Here is a 21,647-nt window from a genome sequence, read left to right on the forward strand (position 1 = left end):
TTCACCTGCTGAATTGGCTTAGAGAAAGAGGCCACATCTGAGCAAAACAGAGGTTCTCTGGGGGTGACTCTTAGGCATAATATTAAGTAGGCTTAGCCTGTTCTTTGCAGGAATAAATTTCATAGGGCAAACTCCAAGATCAGTGGCTCAGCCTATTGATTTTGTTTTCCCCACTGCTTCTGAGAATATTAGAAATTCTCCAAGTAGGGGAGTTAAATATTGCCGCCTTTCTCCCCAGTCCCCCAAGGGAACTTTGCAGATGCTTGTTTATTTACTGCCAAATTACTCTGGGATATAACAGGGCATCATACTAACCTAGACAAACCAACAAAATCTCACACCCTATTAAAGATTCCATGTACTTATGGTGTTCAACTAAATTGACTTTACAAAATAAATTAGGTAATGTGCTACCCCAAATATAAATTTTGCACCAACGAAACATCTCTCCGTTTGGTCTCAGATAAAAGTTGAAGTTTTAAAATATGATATCATCCTTTACCCTGTATCCTGGTTTACCTTAGACCTTTACAGATTAGCTTCATTCATATTTCTACTTGAAGTCTGATCACTTTTTCAACTTTTTAAACAGTTCCTGTTTGGGGTACTGCTGACTTTCATAGTTTCAAAGCTCTAATTCTGTCTTCAGTGTCACATAAATATCCTAAGTTTCTGGGAATAATCAGGTTATAAACAAACAGCTCAGTATCTCAGAATTTAGAAATAACAGTTACAACTCCTGAATATGTGACTGCTGTAAGAGCTTACAATCTAGGACCCTTTCCAATAGGCCCAACCTGATAACCTGTGCTCTCAACTTCAGGTTACTGAGTTTTTATATTATAGTTAGTCCACATGAGTGAGGCACGATGGTATTTGTCTTTTCGTTTTTGACATTTCATTCAACATACAGTCCTTAAGGTTCATTCATGTAGTTGCATGCCTTACAACTTCATTCTTTCCTGCCAGCCTTTCAGTAGTCCGTTGTATGTATACACCACAGTTCCCCCTTCCATTCTTCAGTCATTGTTCCCTTAGTCCACCTGTATCCCTTGTGAATCCTGAACACTGCTGCCATAAACACCAGTGTGCAAATGTCCATTGGTGTCCCCACACTCAGTTCCTCCAGTATACACTGAGCAATGAGATTACAGGATCATATGGCAACCCCACCTTAGCCTTCACCGCACTGCGGTCCAAGGGGTTACACCTCTCAGTTTCCCTATAGACACTGAATAGGCACATCTTCTCCACATTTTCTCTAGCACTTGTTTCTCCCTGTTCTTTTTTTTTTTTTTGGGTGCATGGTCCGGGAATTGAACCCAGATCTCCCGCATGAAAGGCGGGCATTCTAACCACTGAACTACCTGTGCACCCTCTCTCTCTTCATTTTTAAACAGTTTTGTTCATACAATTCAACCTAAGTAAATAGACATACCTTCACCACCATAATCTATATGAAGCTATTTTCTTTTCTTCCACAAGGAATCTATATCCCTCCCCCATATCCCCTGCCTGAAGACATTTTGTTTTGGCATAATGCCCTTGTTACATTCAGTGGAAGCATATTACAGGTTACTGTAGACTATGGACCCTAGCTTGCATTGGTTGTACTTTTTCCTGGACACCATCCATTTTCAACACTTTGCAACATTGACATTCATTTGTCCTCCCTCATGGAAAAACATTTCTTTATTTGTACATTTAATCACCATCATTGTCCATTCTAGGCATTCCTAAATTATACTATTTCAATCCTTATCCTCTACTTTCCTTCTGGTCACATATGTGCCCACAGTCCTTCTCTTTCAATCATACTGACATTCAGCTTCATTCAGTGTACTTATATTACTGTGCAACAATCAAGTGGTATTGCAGTACCATTTCTGAACATTTATAATCAGTTCTGTTGCACAATCTGTATTCCTTCAGCAACAATTGCCCAATCTCTACCCTTTTTCTATCGCCTGATAACCTGTGTTCTTAACTTCAACTCTCAAAGTTCACGCATTAATTTTAGTTCATATCAGTGAGACCATACAGTATTTGTCCTTCTGTTTCTGGTTAATTGCATGCAGCATAATGTCCTCAAGGTTCACCCACGTTGTTACATGCTTCATGACTTCATTCTGTCTTAACAGCTGCATAATATTCCATTGTATGTATATACTGCAGCTTGTTTAGCCACTCTTCCATTGATGAACATTTGGGCTATTTCCATCTCTTAGCAATTGTAAACAATGCTGCTATAAACACTGGTGTGCAAATGTCCATTTGTGTCCTTGCCTTCAGTTCCTCTGAATATATAACTAGTAATGGGATTGCTCGATCATATGGCAATTCTATACTTAGCTTCCTGAGGAACAGCCAAACTTTCTTCCAGAGTTGTTGCACTATTTCACATTCCCACCAATAGTAGTTAAATGTGCCTTTTTCTCCACATTTTCTCCAGCACTTGTCATTTTCTGTTTTTTGGTAATGGCCACTCTAGTGAGTGTCAGAGGATATCTGATTGTGGTTTCGATTTACATTTCCCTAATAACCAGGGAAGTTGAGCATCTTTTCATGTGCCTTTTAACCATTTGTATTCCCTCTTCTGAGAAGTGTCTATTCAAGTCTTTTGCCCATTTTAAAAATTGAGTTGTTTGTCTTTTTATTATTGAGTTAAAGAACCTCTTTATATATTCTGGATACTAAACCCTTATCTGATATGTGGTTTCCAAACATTGTCTCCATTGTGTAGGCTGCCTTTTTACTTTCCTGACAAAGTGCTTTGATGCACAAAAATGTTTAATTTTGAGGAGATCCCATTTATCTATTTATTTTTTCAATGCTTATGCTTGGGTGTAAGGTCTAGGAAACTGCCTCCTATCACAAGATTTATAAGATATTTTCCTACATTCTCTTCTAAAAGATTTGTTGTCTCAGTTCTAACGTCTAGGTCTTTGATCCATTTTGAGTTAATTTTGTATAGGGTGTGAGATATGGATCCTCTCTCATTTTTTTGCACATGGGTATCCAGTTCTCCAAACACTATTTATTGAAGACGGTGGGTGCTCTGTCCTGAGTGGGTTGGCTTGCTTGACCGCCTGATTAGAGATCAATTGTCCATAGATGAGAGGGTCTATTTCTGAATAATCGATTTGATTCCATTGGTTAGTATATCTATCTTTATGCTGGTACCATGCTGTCTTGACCACTGTAGCTTCATAACATGCTTTAAAGTTAGGTCATGTGAGACTTCCCACTTCATTTTTCTTTCTCAAAATATTTTTAGCCATTCAGGACACCCTGGCTTTCCAAATAAATTTGGTTATTGGTTTTTCTATTTCTGCAAAATAAGTTCATGAATGTTCTTAATTTAATATTTCATCCAGTGGGATTCTTTGAAATGGTTTTATAACTCAGAAAGTTCTCTGTCAATAGCTGCAGGAGAGAGAGAAGATCTCATTAATCTCCTTTTGCTAATTTTGAAGAATTGCATTTTTTTTTTTATTAATTAAAAAAATTAACTAACACAACAATAGAAATCAATCCATTCTACATATGCAATCAGTAATTCTTAATATCATCACATAGGTGTATGGTCATCATTTCTCAGTACATATGCATCGATTTAGAGAAAGAAATAGCACGACAACAGAAAAAGAAATAAAGTGATAACACAGAGAGAAAACACAAATAAAAATAAAAAGTACAAAAATATATAAGAGAAAAAAAACAAAACAAACAAAAAAAAAACTATAGGTCAGATGCAGCTTCATTCAGCGTTCCAAGATAATTACATTACAATTAGGCAGTATTGTGCTGACCATTTTCTTTTTTTTAGACATCATACCATTCTACATATGTAATCAGTAATTCTTAACATCATCACATAGATGCATGATCATCGTTTCTTAGTACATTTGCATCGGTTTAGAAGAACTAGCAGTATAACAGAAAAAGATATAGAATGTTAATATAGAGAAAAAAAATAAAAGTAATAATAATAAGAACAAAACAAACAAAACAAAACAAAACAAAAACCTATAGCTCGGATGCAGCTTCGTTCAGTATTTTAACATGATTACTTTACAATTAGGTATTATTGTACTGTCCATTTTTGAGTTTTTGTATCTAGTCCTGTTGCACAGTCTGTATTCCATCAGCTCCGATTACCCATTATCTAACCCTGTTTCTAACTCCTGCTGAACTCTGTTACCAATGACATATTCCAAGTTTATTCTCGAGTGTCGATTCACATCATTGGGACCATACAGTATTTGTCTTTTAGCTTTTGGCTAGACTCACTCAGCATAATGTTTTCTAGGTCCATCCATGTTATTACATGCTTCATAAGTTTATCCTGTCTTAACGCTGCATAATATTCCATCGTATGTATATACCACAGTTTGTTTAGCCACTCGTCTGTTGATGGACATTTTGGCTGTTTCCATCTCTTTGCAATTGTAAATAACGCTGCTATAAACATTGGTGTGCAAATGTCCGTTTGTGTCTTTGCCCTTAATTCCTTTGAGTAGATTCCCAGCAATGGTATTGCTGGATCGTATGGCAATTCTATATTCAGCTTTTTGAGGAACCGCCAAACTGCTTTCCACAGTGGTTGCACCATTTGACATTCCCACCAACAGTGGATAAGTGTGCCTCTTTCTCCGCATCCTCTCCAGCACTTGTCATTTTCTGTTTTGTTGATAATGGCCATTCTGGTGGGTGTGAGATGATATCTCATTGTGGTTTTGATTTGCATTTCTCTAATGGCCAGGGACATTGAGCATCTCTTCATGTGTCTTTTGGCCATTTGTATTTCCTCCTCTGAGAGGTGTCTATTCAAGTCTTTTTCCCATTTTGTAATTGGGTTGGCTATCTTTTTGTTGTTGAGTTGAACAATCTCATTATAAATTCTGGATACTAGGCCTTTATCTGATATGTCGTTTCCAAATATTGATTCCCATTGTGTAGGCTGTCTTTCTACTTTCTTGATGAAGTTCTTTGATGCACAAAAGTGTTTAATTTTGAGGAGTTCCCATTTGTTTATTTCCTTCTTCAGTGCTCTTGCTTTAGGTGTAAGGTCCATAAAACCGCCTCCAATTGTAAGATTCATAAGATATCTCCCTACATTTTCCTCTAACTGTTCTATGGTCTTAGACCTAATGTTTAGATCTTTGATCCATTTTGAGTTAACTTTTGTGTAGGGTGTGAGATATGGGTCTTCTTTCATTCCTTTGCATATGGATATCCAGTTCTCTAGGCACCATTTATTGAAGAGACTGTTCTGTCCCAGGTGAGTTGGCTTGACTCCCTTATCAAAGATCAAATGACCATAGATGAGAGGGTCTATATCTGAGCACTCTATTCGATTCCATTGGTCGATATATCTATCTTTATGCCAATACCATGCTGTTTTGACCACTGTGGCTTCATAATATGCCTTAAAGTCTGGCAGCGCAAGACCTCCAGCTTCGTTTTTTTTCCTCAAGATGTTTTTAGCAATTCGGGGCACCCTGCCCTTCCAGATAAATTTGCTTATTGGTTTTTCTATTTCTGAAAAATAAGTTGTTGGGATTTTGATTGGTATTGCATTGAATCTGTAAATCAATTTAGGTAGGATTGACATCTTAACTATATTTAGTCTTCCAATCCATGAACACGGTATGCCCTTCCATCTGTTTAGGTCTTCTGTGATTTCTTTTAGCAGTTTTTTGTAGTTTTCTTTGTATAGGTCTTTTGTCTCTTTAGTTAAATTTATTCCTAGGTATTTTATTCTTTTAGTTGCAATTGTAAATGGGATTCGTTTCTTGATTTCCCCCTCCGCTTGTTCATTGCTAGTGTATAGAAATGCTACAGATTTTTGAATGTTGATCTTGTAACCTGCTACTTTGCTGTACTCATTTATTAGCTCTAGTAGTTTTGTTGTGGATTTTTCCGGGTTTTCGACGTATAGTATCATATCATCTGCAAACAGTGATAGTTTTACTTCTTCCTTTCCAATTTTGATGCCTTGTATTTCTTTTTCTTGTCTAATTGCTCTGGCTAGAACCTCCAACACAATGTTGAATAATAGTGGTGATAGTGGACATCCTTGTCTTGTTCCTGATCTTAGGGGGAACGTTTTCAATTTTTCCCCATTAAGGATGATATTAGCTGTGGGTTTTTCATATATTCCCTCTATCATTTTAAGGAAGTTCCCTTGTATTCCTATCCTTTGAAGTGTTTTCAACAGGAAAGGATGTTGAATCTTGTCAAATGCCTTCTCTGCATCAATTGAGATGATCATGTGATTTTTCTGCTTTAATTTGTTGATATGGTGTATTACATTAATTGATTTTCTTATGTTGAACCATCCTTGCATACCTGGGATGAATCCTACTTGGTCATGATGAATAATTCTTTTAATGTGTTGTTGGATACGATTTGCTAGAATTTTATTGAGGATTTTTGCATCAATATTCATTAGAGAGATCGGCCTGTAGTTTTCTTTTCTTGTAATATCTTTGCCTGGTTTTGGTATGAGGGTAATGTTGGCTTCATAGAATGAGTTAGGTAGTTTTCCCTCCACTTTGATTTTTTTGAAGAGTTTGAGGAGAGTTGGTACTAATTCTTTCTGGAATGTTTGATAGAATTCACATGTGAAGCCGTCTGGTCCTGGACTTTTCTTTTTAGGAAGCTTTTGAATGACTGCTTCGATTTCTTTACTTGTGATTGGTTTGTTGAGATCATCTATCTCTTCTTGAGTCAAAGTTGGTTGTTCATGTCTTTCCAGGAACCCGTCCATTTCCTCTAAATTGTTGTATTTATTAGCGTAAAGTTGTTCATAGTATCCTGTTATTACCTCCTTTATTTCTGTGAGGTCAGTAGTTATGTCTCCTCTTCCATTTCTGATCTTATTTATTTGCATCCTCTCTCTTCTTCTTTTTGTCAATCTTGCTAAGGGCCCATCAATCTTATTGATTTTCTCATAGAACCAACTTCTGGCCTTATTGATTTTCTCTATTGTTTTCATGTTTTCAATTTCATTTATTTGTGCTCTAATCTTTGTTATTTCTTTCCTTTTGCTTGCTTTGGGGTTAGCTTGCTGTTCTTTCTCCAGTTCTTCCAAATGGATAGTTAATTCCTGAATTTTTGCCTTTTCTTCTTTTCTGATATAGGCATTTAGAGCAATAAATTTCCCTCTTAGCACTGCCTTTGCTGCGTCCCATAAGTTTTGATATGTTGTGTTTTCATTTTCATTCGCCTCGAGGTATTTGCTAATTTCTCTAGCAATTTCTTCTTTGACCCACTCGTTGTTTAGGAGTGTGTTGTTGAGCCTCCACGTATTTGTGAATTTTCTGGCACTCTGCCTATTATTGATTTCCAACATCATTCCTTTATGGTCCGAGAAAGTGTTGTGTAAGATTTCAATCTTTTTAAATTTGTTAAGACTTGCTTTGTGACCCAGCATATGGTCTATTTTTGAGAATGATCCATGAGCACTTGAGAAAAAGGTGTATCCTGCTGTTGTGGAATGTAATGTCCTATAAATGTCTATTAAGTCTAGTTCATTTATAGTAATATTCAGATTCTCTATTTCTTTGTTGATCTTCTGTCTAGATGTTCTGTCCTTTGATGAGAGTGGTGAGTTGAAGTCTCCAACTATTATAGTATATGAGTCTATTTCCCTTTTCAGTGTTTGCAGTGTATTCCTCATGTATTTTGGGGCATTCTGGTTCGGTGCATAAATATTTATGATTGTTATGTCTTCTTGTTTAATTGTTCCTTTTATTAGTATATAGTGTCCTTCTTTGTCTCTTTTAACTGCTTTACATTTGAAGTCTACTTTGTTGGATATTAGTATAGCCACTCCTGCTCTTTTCTGGTTGTTATTTGCATGAAATATCTTTTCCCAACCTTTCACTTTCAACCTATGTTTATCTTTGGGTCTAAGATGTGTTTCCTGTAGACAGCATATAGAAGGATCCTGTTCTTTAATCCATTCTGCCAATCTATGTCTTTTGATTGGGGAATTCAGTCCATTGACATTTAGTGTTATTACTGTTTGGATAATATTTTCCTCTAACATTTTGCCTTTTGTATTATATATATCATATCTGATTTTCCTTCTTTCTACACTCTTTTCCATATCGCTCTCTTCTGTCTTTTTGTATCTGACTCTAATGCTCCCTTTAGTATTTCTTGCAGAGCTGGTCTCTTGGTCACGAATTCTTTCAGTGACTTTTTGTCTGAGAATGTTTTAATTTCTCCCTCATTTTTGAAGGATAATTTTGCTGGATATAGGAGTCTTGGTTGGCAGTTTTTCTCTTTTAGTATTTTAAATATATCATCCCACTGTCTTCTAGCTTCCATGGTTTCTGCTGAGAAATCTACACATAGTCTTATTGGGTTTCCCTTGTATGTGATGGATTGTTTTTCTCTTGCTGCTTTCAAGATCCTCTCTTTCTCCTTGACCTCTGACATTCTAACTAGTAAGTGTCTTGGAGAACGCCTATTTGGGTCTAATCTCTTTGGGGTGCGCTGCACTTCTTGGATCTGTAATTTTAGGTCTTTCATAAGAGTTGGGAAATTTTCAGTGAAAATTTCTTCCATTAGTTTTTCTCCTCCTTTTCCCTTCTCTTCTCCTTCTGGGACACCCACAACACGTATATTTGTGCGGTTCATATTGTCCTTGAGTTCCCTGATACCCTGTTCAAATTTCTCCATTCTTTTCCCTATAGTTTCTGTTTCTTTTTGGAATTCAGATGTTCCATCCTCCAAATCACTAATTCTATCTTCTGTCTCTTTAAATCTATCATTGTAACTATCCATTATTTTTTCTATGTTTGCTACTTTATCCTTCACTTCCATGAGTTCTGCGATTTGTTTTTTCAGTTTTTCTATTTCTTCTTTATGTTCAGCCCATGTCCTCTTCATGTCCTCCCTCAATTTATCGATTTCATTTTTGAAGAGGTTTTCCATTTCTGTTCGTATATTCAGGATTAGTTGTCTCAGCTCTTGTGTCTCATTTGAGCTATTGGTTTGTTCCTTTGACTGGGCCATATTCTCAATCTTTTGAGCGTGGACAGTTATCTTCTGCTGCTGGCGTCTGGGCATTTATTCAGATTTCTCTGGGTGTTGGACCCAACAAGGTTGTAAGATTTTTCTGTGAAATCTCTGGGATCTGTTTTTCTTATCTTGCCCAGTACGTGGCGCACGTGGCACACGTTTGTCTCAAGTGTTTGGAATGGGTCTCCCCCAGTCACCGATCTCCGTGGCCTGGGGATTTCGGATCCAAAACTCTCCGTTGGTTCAGGGGCCGCGCGTGGTGGGGGCGTCAGCTGCCGCGGCTTGAGGGGACCCTGTGGCTGGTTGCGGGCCGCAGCGGGCCTGGGGGATTCTCCACCGGACCAGGAAGCCTCCCGTGGGGGGGGGGGCTTCCGCGGCTTGGATAGCCCTCCTATCTGAGACTCGTATCCGCGGACTCGAAGCAGAGACTCGAAGCCGCCCGCAAAAGAGGGGTGCCACCTGCCTCGGCTTGGGAAACTTGCTTCTCCAATACTCTCAGCCGGCCCGGAAAGGGGGGAGGGAGTAGCTCGGACCACCGCAGCTGCCGCTGATCGGGAAATCGCACGACGCTCGGGGGTCTCACTGCAGCCGAGTCTCGCAGTCAGTCTAGCCAGCCCAGACTTTGGATAGCCCTCTGATCCGGGACTCGTAGCCGCGGACTTAAAGCCGAGACTCGAAGCCGCCCGCAGAAAAAGGGCGCCGCCTGCCTCGGCTTGGGGAACTTACTTCTCCGATACTCTCAGCCGGCCCGGGAAGGAGGGAGGGATTAGCTCGGACCGCTGCAGCTGCGGCCGCTCGGGGGTCTCGCTGCAGCCAAGTCTCGGAATCAGACTTGCCAGCCCAGACTTTGGATAGCCCTCTGATCCGAGACTTGTAGTCGCGGACTGGAAGCCGCCCGCAAAAGTGTGGCGCCGGCCGCCTTGGCTGGGAAGCTTGTCTCTCCGAGTCTCTCAGCCAGCCCCGGAAGGAGGGAGGGATTAGCTCGGACCGCTGCAACTGCGGCCGCTCGGGGGTCTCGCCGCAGCCAAGTCTCGCAATCAGACTTGCCAGCCCAGACTTTGGATAGCCCTCTGATCCGAGACTTGTAGTCGTGGACTGGAAGCCGCCCGCAAAAGTGTGGCGCCGGCCGCCTTGGCTGGGAAGCTTGTCTCTCCGAGTCTCTCAGCCAGCCCTGGAAGGAGGGAGGGATTAGCTCGGACCGCCGCAGCTGCGGCTGCTCGGGAAATCGCCCGCCGCTCGGGGATCTCACTCACCGCAGCTGAGTTTCGCAGTCAGACTAGCCAGCCCAGACTTGGTTACGCTGTGTGTCCATTCCCTGCTGTAGCCCCGGGAGCTGTTTTGTACTGTTTCTGTTCACCTATTAGTTGATTTGGAGTCGGAGGAACTAAGACGCATGTACCTTACTAAGACGCCATCTTGGATCTCCTCATTTTTAAGGCTAGGTTCTGGATTTCACTGGTTAGTATTATAAGGAAAAAGTAGGATTGCAGAGTTAAATTGTGTTGACAGAAATAAGAGGGTATGAATAGGCTGTTATTTAATCACAGTGAAATAAGAAGCCTGTACCATTAAAATTCCTGAACAGATCAGCCATGCCAACAGGAGATACAGGAGAGACAATTAAGCTACGCAGTTATGAGATTTATTATCTACAGTGACTTTAAATAAAAGCAATGGGTAAAACCTCACATATAACAGAGAACTAATTCTGGCTAATCCAATTCCAGAATTCCCTGTGGAGGTGGCTCCCCGTGGAGCTCCAAATCTCAAATGCTTCTTCCCCCTCCCTTCCATATGTGTTGATCCCAAGGACATTCACTAATAAATATCCTGCACACTAAACTCCTCTATAGGGTTTGCTTTCCAGAAAACCAACCCTGAAAGAAGCAGAAATATTATCTTTCCTAAATGCTGAATTTTCCCAGGAAAGCTTCTACTTGGGTGCTCTCTCTGAATATTCAGGATTCAGCTACAGTGTGTTTCAGCTGAGGAACTAACTTCATATAATAAAAAAAGCATTGGCTCTAACATACTGTATGATTCTATTTATCTGAAATGTGTAGTGTAGGCAAAACCATAGAGACAGAAAGTGGATTAGTGGTTGCCAGTGGCTGTGGGGAGAGAGGACTGGGGAGTGACTATTAATGGGTATGGAATTTGTTTGGGGGATGATGAAAATGTTCTGAAATTAGGTAGTGGTAATGGTTGAATGACCTAGTACATATACTAAAAACCAATGAATTGTATACTTTTAAAGGGTGAATTGCATCATATGTGGATTACATCTTGATTAAAAAAATGGTTCTACATATTTTTTTTTGTCATTTCATCTCAGCAATTTTACTTACATAGCAACAACATACAAGTTTCTCGTTATAAATGTCAGAGATGATCTCTACATTCAGAAGTTCCCTATTTTAAGGACCAACAAAGGAAGGTTAGCACTTTCTGTAAGTTTCTTGTCCTTCTTTGCACTAGCAAGTGCATTACCACAGCATGGCTTTAAAGCTGACATTTTTTAAGTTGGAATCTGTTGATATGATGGAGAAAAGTGCATTAGAAGATGTTTTCTCCCTTACAAATTCAAAAGGCCATGGCATTCCAGAATGGTAGCTTGATCTACTATCTGAAATAAGTAAATTATGGCTATAATTTCAAAACTGATGTTTAATGATGACAGAGTGATTTGTAAGTATGCTAACAGATAATTCTGATTGCATGTATTTTGTCGAGATGCTAAGTAACAGATTTAAAGTAGTTCCATTTTCATATCAGACCAATTCTAGTTTTTTTAATGTTTGAGATCAACACGGAGTCTGTTTCTTAGTAAATGGGTACCATAAAGTTAAGTAAAAGAACATATTCATATTTTACCTGTCAGTAGTCCTTTCATCAGTTCTGGTCATAACTTAAAATTTTAATATCTATAATATATGAAGTATTAAGGTGTTATCTGTTCAAAAGAGATGGATCTAGATGTTTTAAGATTTCTACCAGTATCTTAAAATCTATTGTTGATATCAAGACTCACCTGGGGAATTTTATATTCTAAACCTCCACCCCAACTCCTGAATGCAATTCATTAGTTGATAAGTCTTTAGTTTTTATGTGTGTCTTTATGTTTTTGTTTAAATTTTTTTAATGTGATTCATGTTTTTTAATGTAATTCATGCTTCCAGGTTTAAGTAAGAATCAGAGTATTTTAATATTGAATGCACTAGGGCAATGAGGAACCAGAAGTGGAAGGGCAATGATAGTTGTGCATTTTGCACACCCATCATTGTTAATGTCATAGACCTTCTGCATTCAGCTTTCTTACCAACACATCAGAGGTTGCAGAGAAGCTCAAAAGAGCTGTAAATAACAGAGACTATGTGAGTAACTTGCCAACCTACGTCTTTCAAAGCCTGATCAGTATATACAGTGCATGCATTATAGTCGTAAGAAATGTTGGTTTGGTGCTTTCTTCTCGAAGAACTATGGCAGAGACTTTAATATACTAACAAAGATTATACAAGTCATCTTATTCACAGGTAAACTGCTTGTAGTACTAAAACACTAACAGGTCTTTTCAAATTTCAAGTGAAACTGTCACAAGACAGACTTAGTGTATATTTGATATATACTGGAAAACTTTACAAACAGCTATTTATTATTTCGATTAAATGTGATTTATTCTGCAATACAGCATACACTTTTCAGTTTATTGCCTGAATAAACTGCTCTTTACATGAGCAGATTCATACCATTGCAATACACAGGAGTTCATAAATAAAATCTACCTAAGTAGGTAGTAACTAGCAAGTTGTGTGTCAACAGAGTCTCTCGTATTATGTAATTCTCTTTACGAAAGATGAGTCTCTCAGATTTCAGCAATAATTAAACTGGCTCTTTGTAATGCCTTTAGCATATCAGCTGCTTCTTTCCTACGCTGTGCCATATGCTTAGATTCAGTTGGAAGATCATCCAACATGGATGATTTATACAGTTGTCCTACCAACTCATTCTGAAGAGTATCTTTCACACGATTAACCAAAAAATGCATTACTGCCTTTGGCACACTGTCTTGAATATTCTTTCTGACAATCAGAAAATACAATTTGATGAATCGTTCACTAACTTCACGATTTTGCTGTTCACGGGCAGATAGTTTTCATGCAAAAGAAACTGGCACATCCAGGAGATTCACAGCATGGCCTTTTTGTGGACTGGCTGGCATAATTGAAATTGGTTTTGATTTTTCTTCAGCTAATAACTCTTCAGCTTTTGAAGTTTTCAACATTCCTCTCCAGTTGCCTGTTGTTGGTTCTTGGTTGGCATCTCCTACTCCACCACCTTCAGATGCAATATTTTTAGTTTCTCTTCTGGGGTCCTGAATTAACTTGTCTTGTGATACAGCTGAAGGTAATTCTCTTGCTAGCCTGTTTCTCCTTTGTTTCTATATTGTTGTTCATTAACCCACAAGCATCAGCGAAGTCGGGATGTTTTGTGTTGATATAAGCCAATTCAATTGCCACTAAGTTATGAACGCTTTCTTTTGTGACAGGCAACCTTTTATGAAGAAGACAAGTCAGTACTTCAACTATAGCATCATGAATTTTAGGAAACCACAACAATTACTGTGCACTGTAATTGCCACAGTGCTGAATAATCGTTTGCATTTCCTCATGAACTAATTCCACACAACAGAGGCTAGGCTTTTCCAGACGTCTGATTTGTTGCTTGACCAGTAATTCAAATGAAAGTTCAGGCACAAACAAAGCAGGACGGGGAACAATAGCATTTCTAATGGCAGTCAGAATGTCAATAGTGTTAAGGCCACCTAGTGGGTCAATAGATTCTAAAGTTCATCCAAAAGTCTCATGGAAAATATACCATATTTTAGCACCACTGCATAGCTCTGAAATTTCAATATATTTTGCAGTTACTTCAATAGCGGTATGGTATTCTGTGGCAAATTTGGTAATAACTGGAGTACAGTAGCACTTCCATCATCCACAGTTTCACCGTAGCTATTTAGAAGAGACTGATATTGAGCAGCTAGAACATTTATTCTTGTTTTCAACTCTGGTAAGCAATCTCTAATGCGATGCACCAGTAACCTGTTTAGAGTCCTAGCAAGATACTTCATTCCACTTCTATTGGCCAGAGATGGATATTTCTTTCACAAAAAAGCATATTCATCACAGATTGAATCTGTTACACTCTTTTTATTGTTAATACCTAACTGGCTCCTGTTAACTACTCCAATTATTCCAAGTTTGACTGGTGTAATTCTTCCCATAATACATCTGTGGCATCTGTTCCCGCATCCATGAGATCAAGCTTAGTATTACAAATAGAGTTCTGCGACCATCTGGATCTACCTCTCTTGAAATTGTAAGAGCCTCTGATGTTGCCATATCTGTATCAGCAGCACTGACGGGGAGGACAATGGAATTTGGATTACTGATGAGCTGAAGTATGAGCTCTCTGATTTGAAACTCAATATCCTTAGGTTGTTCCTCTACAGACACCTTGGTCATTCCTGTATACCCACAAGTGTCAGATCAACAACACTGGGTGAAAAAAATCTTAAAATGAATTGGTTCAGGACTTACTCCCTTATTGTTTCCTGAAATCCTGTCTGTTTTGTTTTCAATTTCTTGGCGAATTTCATCAAAATCTGTGTAAAGTTTATTTTTGGTGTGAAGAAATTTACCCCATGCTTCTGCTGGAACCCCATTTTCTTCTCCAGTTGTTTTTCATTTATCTTCTGGTGAAATATGAACCAGCTGCAGAATGAGAGGTCTCCGGGTGACAGTACCAGTACCTCTGGGAAGAGTCCCTCCCCACTAGGCTCTCCAGCACTGAGCTCTTTGCATTGCTCTGCGTTCCCACCAGTCACCTGAGGCAGGTGGATGCTGTCGGCAGGCGCCCACGGTGTTGAAGGCATCCTGGAGCTTGCTGATGACAGGAATTAGCGCCTCCATGACTTCGGAGAACACGGACCCCTTGCCCGTCTGGCCGCAGCGATGAATGAGGCCGGGGCCTAGAGTCTCTGCGCATGTTTTTGACAGTCTTAACAAATTGATCAATATGAAAGGTCTATCCATTCACTTATCTATGCAACCTTCTTCTGGGCCTGCTGTGATGGAAGATGCTAAGAGATTGAGAAATACAAAGTCAATGATACATGAACTTCATACAATGATACATGATCTTGAGTGTCTTACAGGCTAACAGGGTAGACGTAGGTATGGTTTTATATCTTGCGTTATTTCGTTTAGGATGTATGTTTAGGTTTGTATTTGTGTTATTATGAAGAATTGTCACTTCCATGGAAAGATGCTTGCTTGGTATCCAATTATCTATGATGTTGCACTAAGGGCTATAGGCAGATTTAATAGATTTGAATTCTTTCTCCTGAGTAATTTGCAATCTGACAAAGACCACCTCACAGGTAATCATGTGAGGTCATTTTAGTTACAAAAAAATGTGGTGGATAAATACACAAATAGATCAGATTAAATATTTGTATTTATTGTGTGGGGATAAAAAAATATGTACCATATTTTTGGATGAGGTAGAGATGAGAGAAATGGACACCTTTCTCTAATTAAGTCTGGGAAGGCTTCATGGAAAATGATTGTCTTAGAAATTGCTTGAATGATGAAAGGGAGGCAGTACACATGTCTGCAAAGGGCAAGAAAAGAGAATTCCAGATTTGTGGCAAATAGAGCAAAGGGTTAGGTCCTTGGACCTGTAAATCAGGTAGGAGAACTTGTCCCTTTACTTAATACTTAATCTGCCTATGTCTCAGTTTCCTCATATAAAATGGGAATGATGATAGGGTTGTTCTGGAAATTAAATCATATAAGGTATTATCTGACTCAAAATAAAATTACATAAATAATATTTATCCTTCTGATAAGAGAAAACTTAGAGACAGAGGTGAAACAAGATGAAAATGTACATATAAACACTCCACTCATTTGATAAAATTTGGGGAATGGCAACTCATTCTGGAAAGAGAAATCACACTTGTTATTAGGAATTCATAGGCCCTAGAATCAAGACAACCAAAACAAATTTAATATTGCAGTTATTAATATTATTTCATTTTAATATATTATTTAATATTTATATAATATTTATATATTTAATATATTATTTTATTATAATATAAAGTTATTGCATAGTAGTTGTTTTCTACTGTGAAAGACTATTTCTGTTAAAATCAATTTCCAGAGGGCCTTTAGTTTATGCTATTTTAGTCTAAGTATTTTCTTTTTCATCAGTGGGTTCAAGTTTTTATAACAAAAGGTTATTGAAGGTCTACTTCTACAAGACAGATAAAAGTCCTGCCTAGGGGGTTTGCGAATTAGTATAATCCTTCTAGTCCTTTCCTGAAGTTTTCCCAAAGAAGTAAAAATGTTCACAGGTAAAGCTCCAGGATGATTTCCACTCCCTGGCTCATCACCCCAGTAATAGTCTTTTTAGCACTATGATTTGTGCTGAACTGGAATTCTCTGATGTGAATATAATGGAAATAATAATTCTTAGACCTATCCAATTCAGAATGTTCTCTTTTAGGATTTCAAATTCTTTGGTATTCAAAACTGTCCTAAGAAGGAACCTTCTCAGCATAAAAGGAGGCTATTAATAGTTAATGAAATTGAGAAATGTGCCCACATTGGGTAAACCCTATTTGAGGAATTTGGAATTCTTTGAGAAAGAAAAGGCTCAGTCCCGTCGTAAAGACCCAGAAAAGGGCCCTGGGCAAACAGTCTGAAGAGAGACGATTTTAATCCCGGCACTGCCGTTAACCTGCTGGAAGAAGGGTAGTCTGCTCACTCAAACTCTCTGAATCTTAGTCCCTCCCTGTGATTTTTCTTAAGGCGGACCTCAGGGAGAAGTTCAGAGAAGAATAAAATTATCTCAGGGACTGCTGGAAGTAAACCCCACTGGGCAGGGGAGAATAATCCAAGCAGCTGGGCGGCCAAAGGGCCACAGTCCTGGTTAATATATGTACTTGACCCAGTTAAGAAACTATCTTTGATAGGCACACTGCCCGCCTTTCACGGAAACGTCCCAGGAAACACTTCTAAACCTGAACATCCCGCCTCCGGGGAGGGGTGGGAGAGAGGAGCAGAGGGCTACTCGTGCGCATGCGTACTGCGGTCAGCCAGCCTAGACCGTGGGGTGAGCCTGGGTAGTGAAAGGGTCCCCTCCAGGCCGGCAAACCACGCGAGATTTTCCTTCCTCCAGCCCCGCCGCGGTGAGTGACGCGCTAGGGGCCGCCGGCTGCGGGAGCTGAACTTGTGGGTTGCTGAGCAGGTACCGGCCGTCGGCGGGGCAAGGGAGGAACGTAGGAACTCGGGGAGCTACCCGGGACGTTGCCCTTGTAGCTTAGGACACTAGGGCAGGGAGTGCTCGACAATAGGCGGGTCTTTTAAACAAATAGACTTACTGCGAGTAAACAATCTAGATTTGGGTATATGCGTTTAAAGTGCCCTTGAAACATTTATTTTACACGTTTATGAAGTATCTACTATGTGCCAAGCATAAGGGGTGGACATAAATTTTTGAACAAAGCAGACACCAGTCCCTATTTTCCTTGGCGGTTATAATCTGAGAGCACTAATCTAAAACTGCTGTAGAGGCAGATTTTTCGTGATTTCCATAAATGCTTGATTGTGAGAGCTATAGAGAACAGTGAGGCCGCTGAGGAAGGAAAGAGCCCTGTAGGAATCCTTGCATATTAAGGCTTGGGCAGAGGAAGGAGGAAATCCAAAAGAGTCAGAGGACACATTTTATAACAAGGATATGATCAACAGAGTCATTTGTGGCAGAATAATTGAATTAGATAAAGATAGAAAAGTGCTTTATTAAGATGTGTCAGGCAGATCCTGTTATGGATGTGGTATGTGTTGTGCTTAGGGCATGGGTTCTGGTGTCATTCCTAGCTGTTGTGCGACTTTGGGTAAGTAATTCAGTCTCATTGGGCCTCCTTGTCTATAAAATGGGAGTGATGACCGTACCATCTTCATAGGATTGGTGGGGGGAGGGGTTAAATGAGGTAGTGAGTCTAAAGCAGCCCAGTTCCTGGAGTTTAGGAACATTCAAGAAACAGGCTGAGAGAAGGGACTTAGAGTCTAAGCTCTTATATCGTTCATTGGAACCAGCTCTTCCTAGTTTGGTGAACCTACTGTAAAAAGACATCTTGGAGACAGTGAGGGAATTTGAATATACATAGGCATTAGATATTAAGAAAATACCTGTGCTAGTAATTCTTTTAGGCATAGTGTTTATGTTTAAAATCATCAGAGATGCATAACTGGAGAATTCTGGGGTGAAATGGGTTGATGCTTGGGATTTGCTTTAAAGGGAAGCTTGGAGGAACAGTCTTTCAGCTGGACAGAACTGTGTCCAGAAAGAAAAGGAACCGCTTAGGGGGGCAATTAGCCATTTCTGTCAAAACCAGTAAGATTATAAATATATACATTCCCAAAAATAAGGAAGCGCATCGGATATATTTCCAAGTTCTTCATTCTACTTGACTGAATGTCACTAACATAAGACTTTTAGTTCCTAATTAGGTACACAGTAGAATGGGACATTGCTGTATGGATACACACACACACACACACACACACACACACACAGAGTTTGGGGTCATTCCCCAAAATCACTCTCACTTTTATTACAGTGAGAGGATACAGATTAAAAATCAGCCAAGGCTCGAGATACATGGGAAATCCAGTTGTTTCCTCTCAGTGGAGTAGTGGACAATGCTAACTCCTCTCAGCAACTATGTGTGACAATATGCAAAGAGTGTTGCTGATCAGAGAAGTTTAGTCCAGAATTTTTATTGGTGCTTGGCCCTGTGGTGCCTTTAGTTCCCAGTTCCTCTGGAGGTCAGGCTGATAGTGTGTGGCTGAAAGCCCCCACCAGGAAGCACATTGTCAGTTTAGACTATCGGGCCTGGCCCAAGACTCCCAGGTAAAGAAGACACTCTTAGCTGGTGTTTAGCCGTTACCTCCCAGGAGCTGAGGGCAAAGACCAGAACTCTCCTGGGTAAGGTTAATCCTTTACTATATGATGTAAAAACCCTGTTTGGGGGAGATTATGAGGAAATCATGGCATAAGTGAGAAGATGTGAGATCCGGAATGAGGAGATTTGTGTTTCAGTTGCAATTCTCCTTAACCTGCTCTGTGATTTTGTGCACAAACTATATTTCTGCCTCCTCTGTAAAATGAGGATAGTAATATATTTATGTATATAAATTTATTATAAGGAATAAATAATGGAGTCTGTGTGGAAGTGCTTTGTAGTATAAATACTACGTTAAGCAAGATTTGAAAAAAATAGCCCATGATTATTTAACATTTTGGGGGGCTAAACATAAATCTTATATCCATATAGGATGCTCAGGTGCTTTGTAAGATGCAGAGAAACATGAAGAGATTTAAGGGTGTTGGTAATTTGAAAAACAGTTGAAAAGTGGAGTTGTGCGTAAATTATATTAGGTAGTAATATAAGGTAAGGGATAATTAATATCAAATGGGTTTACAGACCGTTATCAAATGTATATTTTAACTGTGCTTCTGTATAAAATCTTTACATTTAGAAATGATGCTAGAAACTAAGTACCTTGCAATGTTGTAAAGAATAGGTAATTGATACAGTTGTTTTTCTTTGGGATTTTAAATGTTATTTGTTATACAGGACTGAAAACCATGAAGTATATAATCTGAGAAGAAAGAAGCGCTAAAGAAATATGTTCATAAAAAAGCTAATATTATTTATCTTAAAAATCAAACAAATTAATTAAACATATAGGATAGAAATTTTGTATAGTAGTTTAGAGATTGACTGTTTGGTTGGGTTTGAATCTTAGCCCAACTACATCAAGTAAATATGTAAGACCTCAGTTTTCTCATCTATAAAATAGTGTTTTTAATAATACATAATAGGTTTATTGGGAGAGTACATGAGAGAATATATATAAAGCACTCACAGCAGTGCTTGGCATAGTAACACTGTTTGTTGTTCTCATTTTTACTGATGGATAAAGTAAGCAAAGAAAGGTTAAGCAGTTTTCCCCAATTTAGATAGTGCCAGCACTGGAACTTCATTTTGCTTCTTTCATTAGGTCAAATTGTAAACCCAGAATAAACTGATGCTTTACTTATTTATTTGACCATTCTATATTATAGAATTTTCCATAAAGTAAGGATGTAAAAGATGCCTTTGATGTATTACTTTTGTAATCAGAAAAATTATTAAGAAATTACCATTTTGATAAATGAAAAAATTTTTTGAAAATCTGATTACATCACAGTTAACATGCTAGCATTTTCATTTTGCTGCTAGATGAATTGACCAGTTCAGGAGGAGTAAATAATTTCTTCTTTTAATTAAGCCGCATTATCACGATGATGTGAAGGTGGATGTGTTTGAATGTGCCAAGGAATATTTTATCCCACATAATCTTCAATGAACTTGTTTTTATTAGCCAAGAATTCTAAAAAGATTTAGTCTTCAGATATTTGTTTCAGGAGGCAAATTCTGAGAGGAGACCATCTTTTTGGGTCCTAAATGTGATTTTTCCTCTCCTCATTCAGAAACACAAATGTGCTTTTTATTTTTAAATTATTGACTGTTTCGGAAGTTTCTTGTGATACTGAAAAAATCAAAAGCTTCTTGTGATTTTTAAAAATTTTTTCCATGTCTAGAAACCTTGTGAGACCTCTGCTCTGAATGATGATTGTACAAAGAGTCGTATTGAATTCCCGACCTGGTATGTATTTGTTGTGATGAATGAACAGTTGTGGGCCTTTGGTAATTATTAATGCCAATGGAAGAATAAAAAGTAATATATAAAAAAAGAAATATGTCAATGAGGTGAATTAAGGTAGTAAGATATTAACACTAATAGGTTAGAAGAATCTCTTTAAACAATGTATTGTTCAGTTTTTCAAACTGATAACTTCTCAGTTTATTTGATGAAGTTTAATAGGTATTCTAGAATCATAACATTTAAAAGATTATACTACAAATATATGCGGCTTTTTCTTTGTATTAGATATTATTGATTCTTAAATTTTGATTTTCTGTTTCATAGAAATATTTATATCTGATAAATTTATGATTTCTGTTTGTGCTGGCACCTAACCTGAATCATAGAAACTTGGGTGTGGAAATCACTTGAGAGATTTGGACCCACTGCTGTACTCTAACCTTGGTTTTGCTGCTCACCTAGAACATGACCTGGGAAAGACTTAGGATTTCTGAATCTCAGTTTTAGTAAACGGGAGAGTCGGGTTGAGGTCTTTACACTCCATTCCCATTTTAGAAATGTGATGATTCTATGATTAGAAAGTTTGCTTATGTTAAACATAACTGAAGATGATTACACTTGTAGTGATGATGTTTTCTGCATTACAAATTTTTCTTTTCATACCTCAAATTTTCTAAGTTCCTAATTTTTAAGACTGTACTGTTTTGGGGGGTAGGGGGGAGGATTTCATTTAGTTTCTGTTTGTTTCTTAAAATGAGGAAGATAAGATTACCTAACTGTTGACTTTGGCTGATGTGTCTCTGTTACTTTGTAAAATTTAAA

At 38.5% G+C, this 21,647-nt stretch overlaps 1 protein-coding gene and 1 pseudogene across 3 annotated transcripts in view; one reads left to right on the top strand and one right to left on the bottom strand.

Annotated features, from left to right (window-relative positions):
- Nucleotides 1–12,883: 12,883 nt before the first annotated feature.
- LOC143651397 (dynamin-1-like protein pseudogene) lies at nucleotides 12,884–15,011 on the bottom strand (annotated as a pseudogene).
- Nucleotides 15,012–17,196: 2,185 nt separating this feature from the next.
- Nucleotides 17,197–21,647, top strand: part of PTGR2 (prostaglandin reductase 2) — a 39,996-nt gene continuing 35,545 nt past the window's right edge. Inside the window, exons 1-2 of one of the 3 annotated variants that reach the window (XM_077123035.1) lie at nucleotides 17,197–17,299; nucleotides 20,761–20,825. In XM_077123035.1, the coding sequence (XP_076979150.1) occupies nucleotides 20,786–20,825 (40 nt within the window). In that variant the 5' untranslated portion in view covers nucleotides 17,197–17,299; nucleotides 20,761–20,785. The other 2 variants (XM_077123034.1, XM_077123036.1) reach the window with 2 other exon arrangements.

This window comes from Tamandua tetradactyla, chromosome 12 (assembly GCF_023851605.1).
Source record: "Tamandua tetradactyla isolate mTamTet1 chromosome 12, mTamTet1.pri, whole genome shotgun sequence".
NCBI classification, from domain to species: Eukaryota; Metazoa; Chordata; class Mammalia; order Pilosa; family Myrmecophagidae; genus Tamandua; species Tamandua tetradactyla.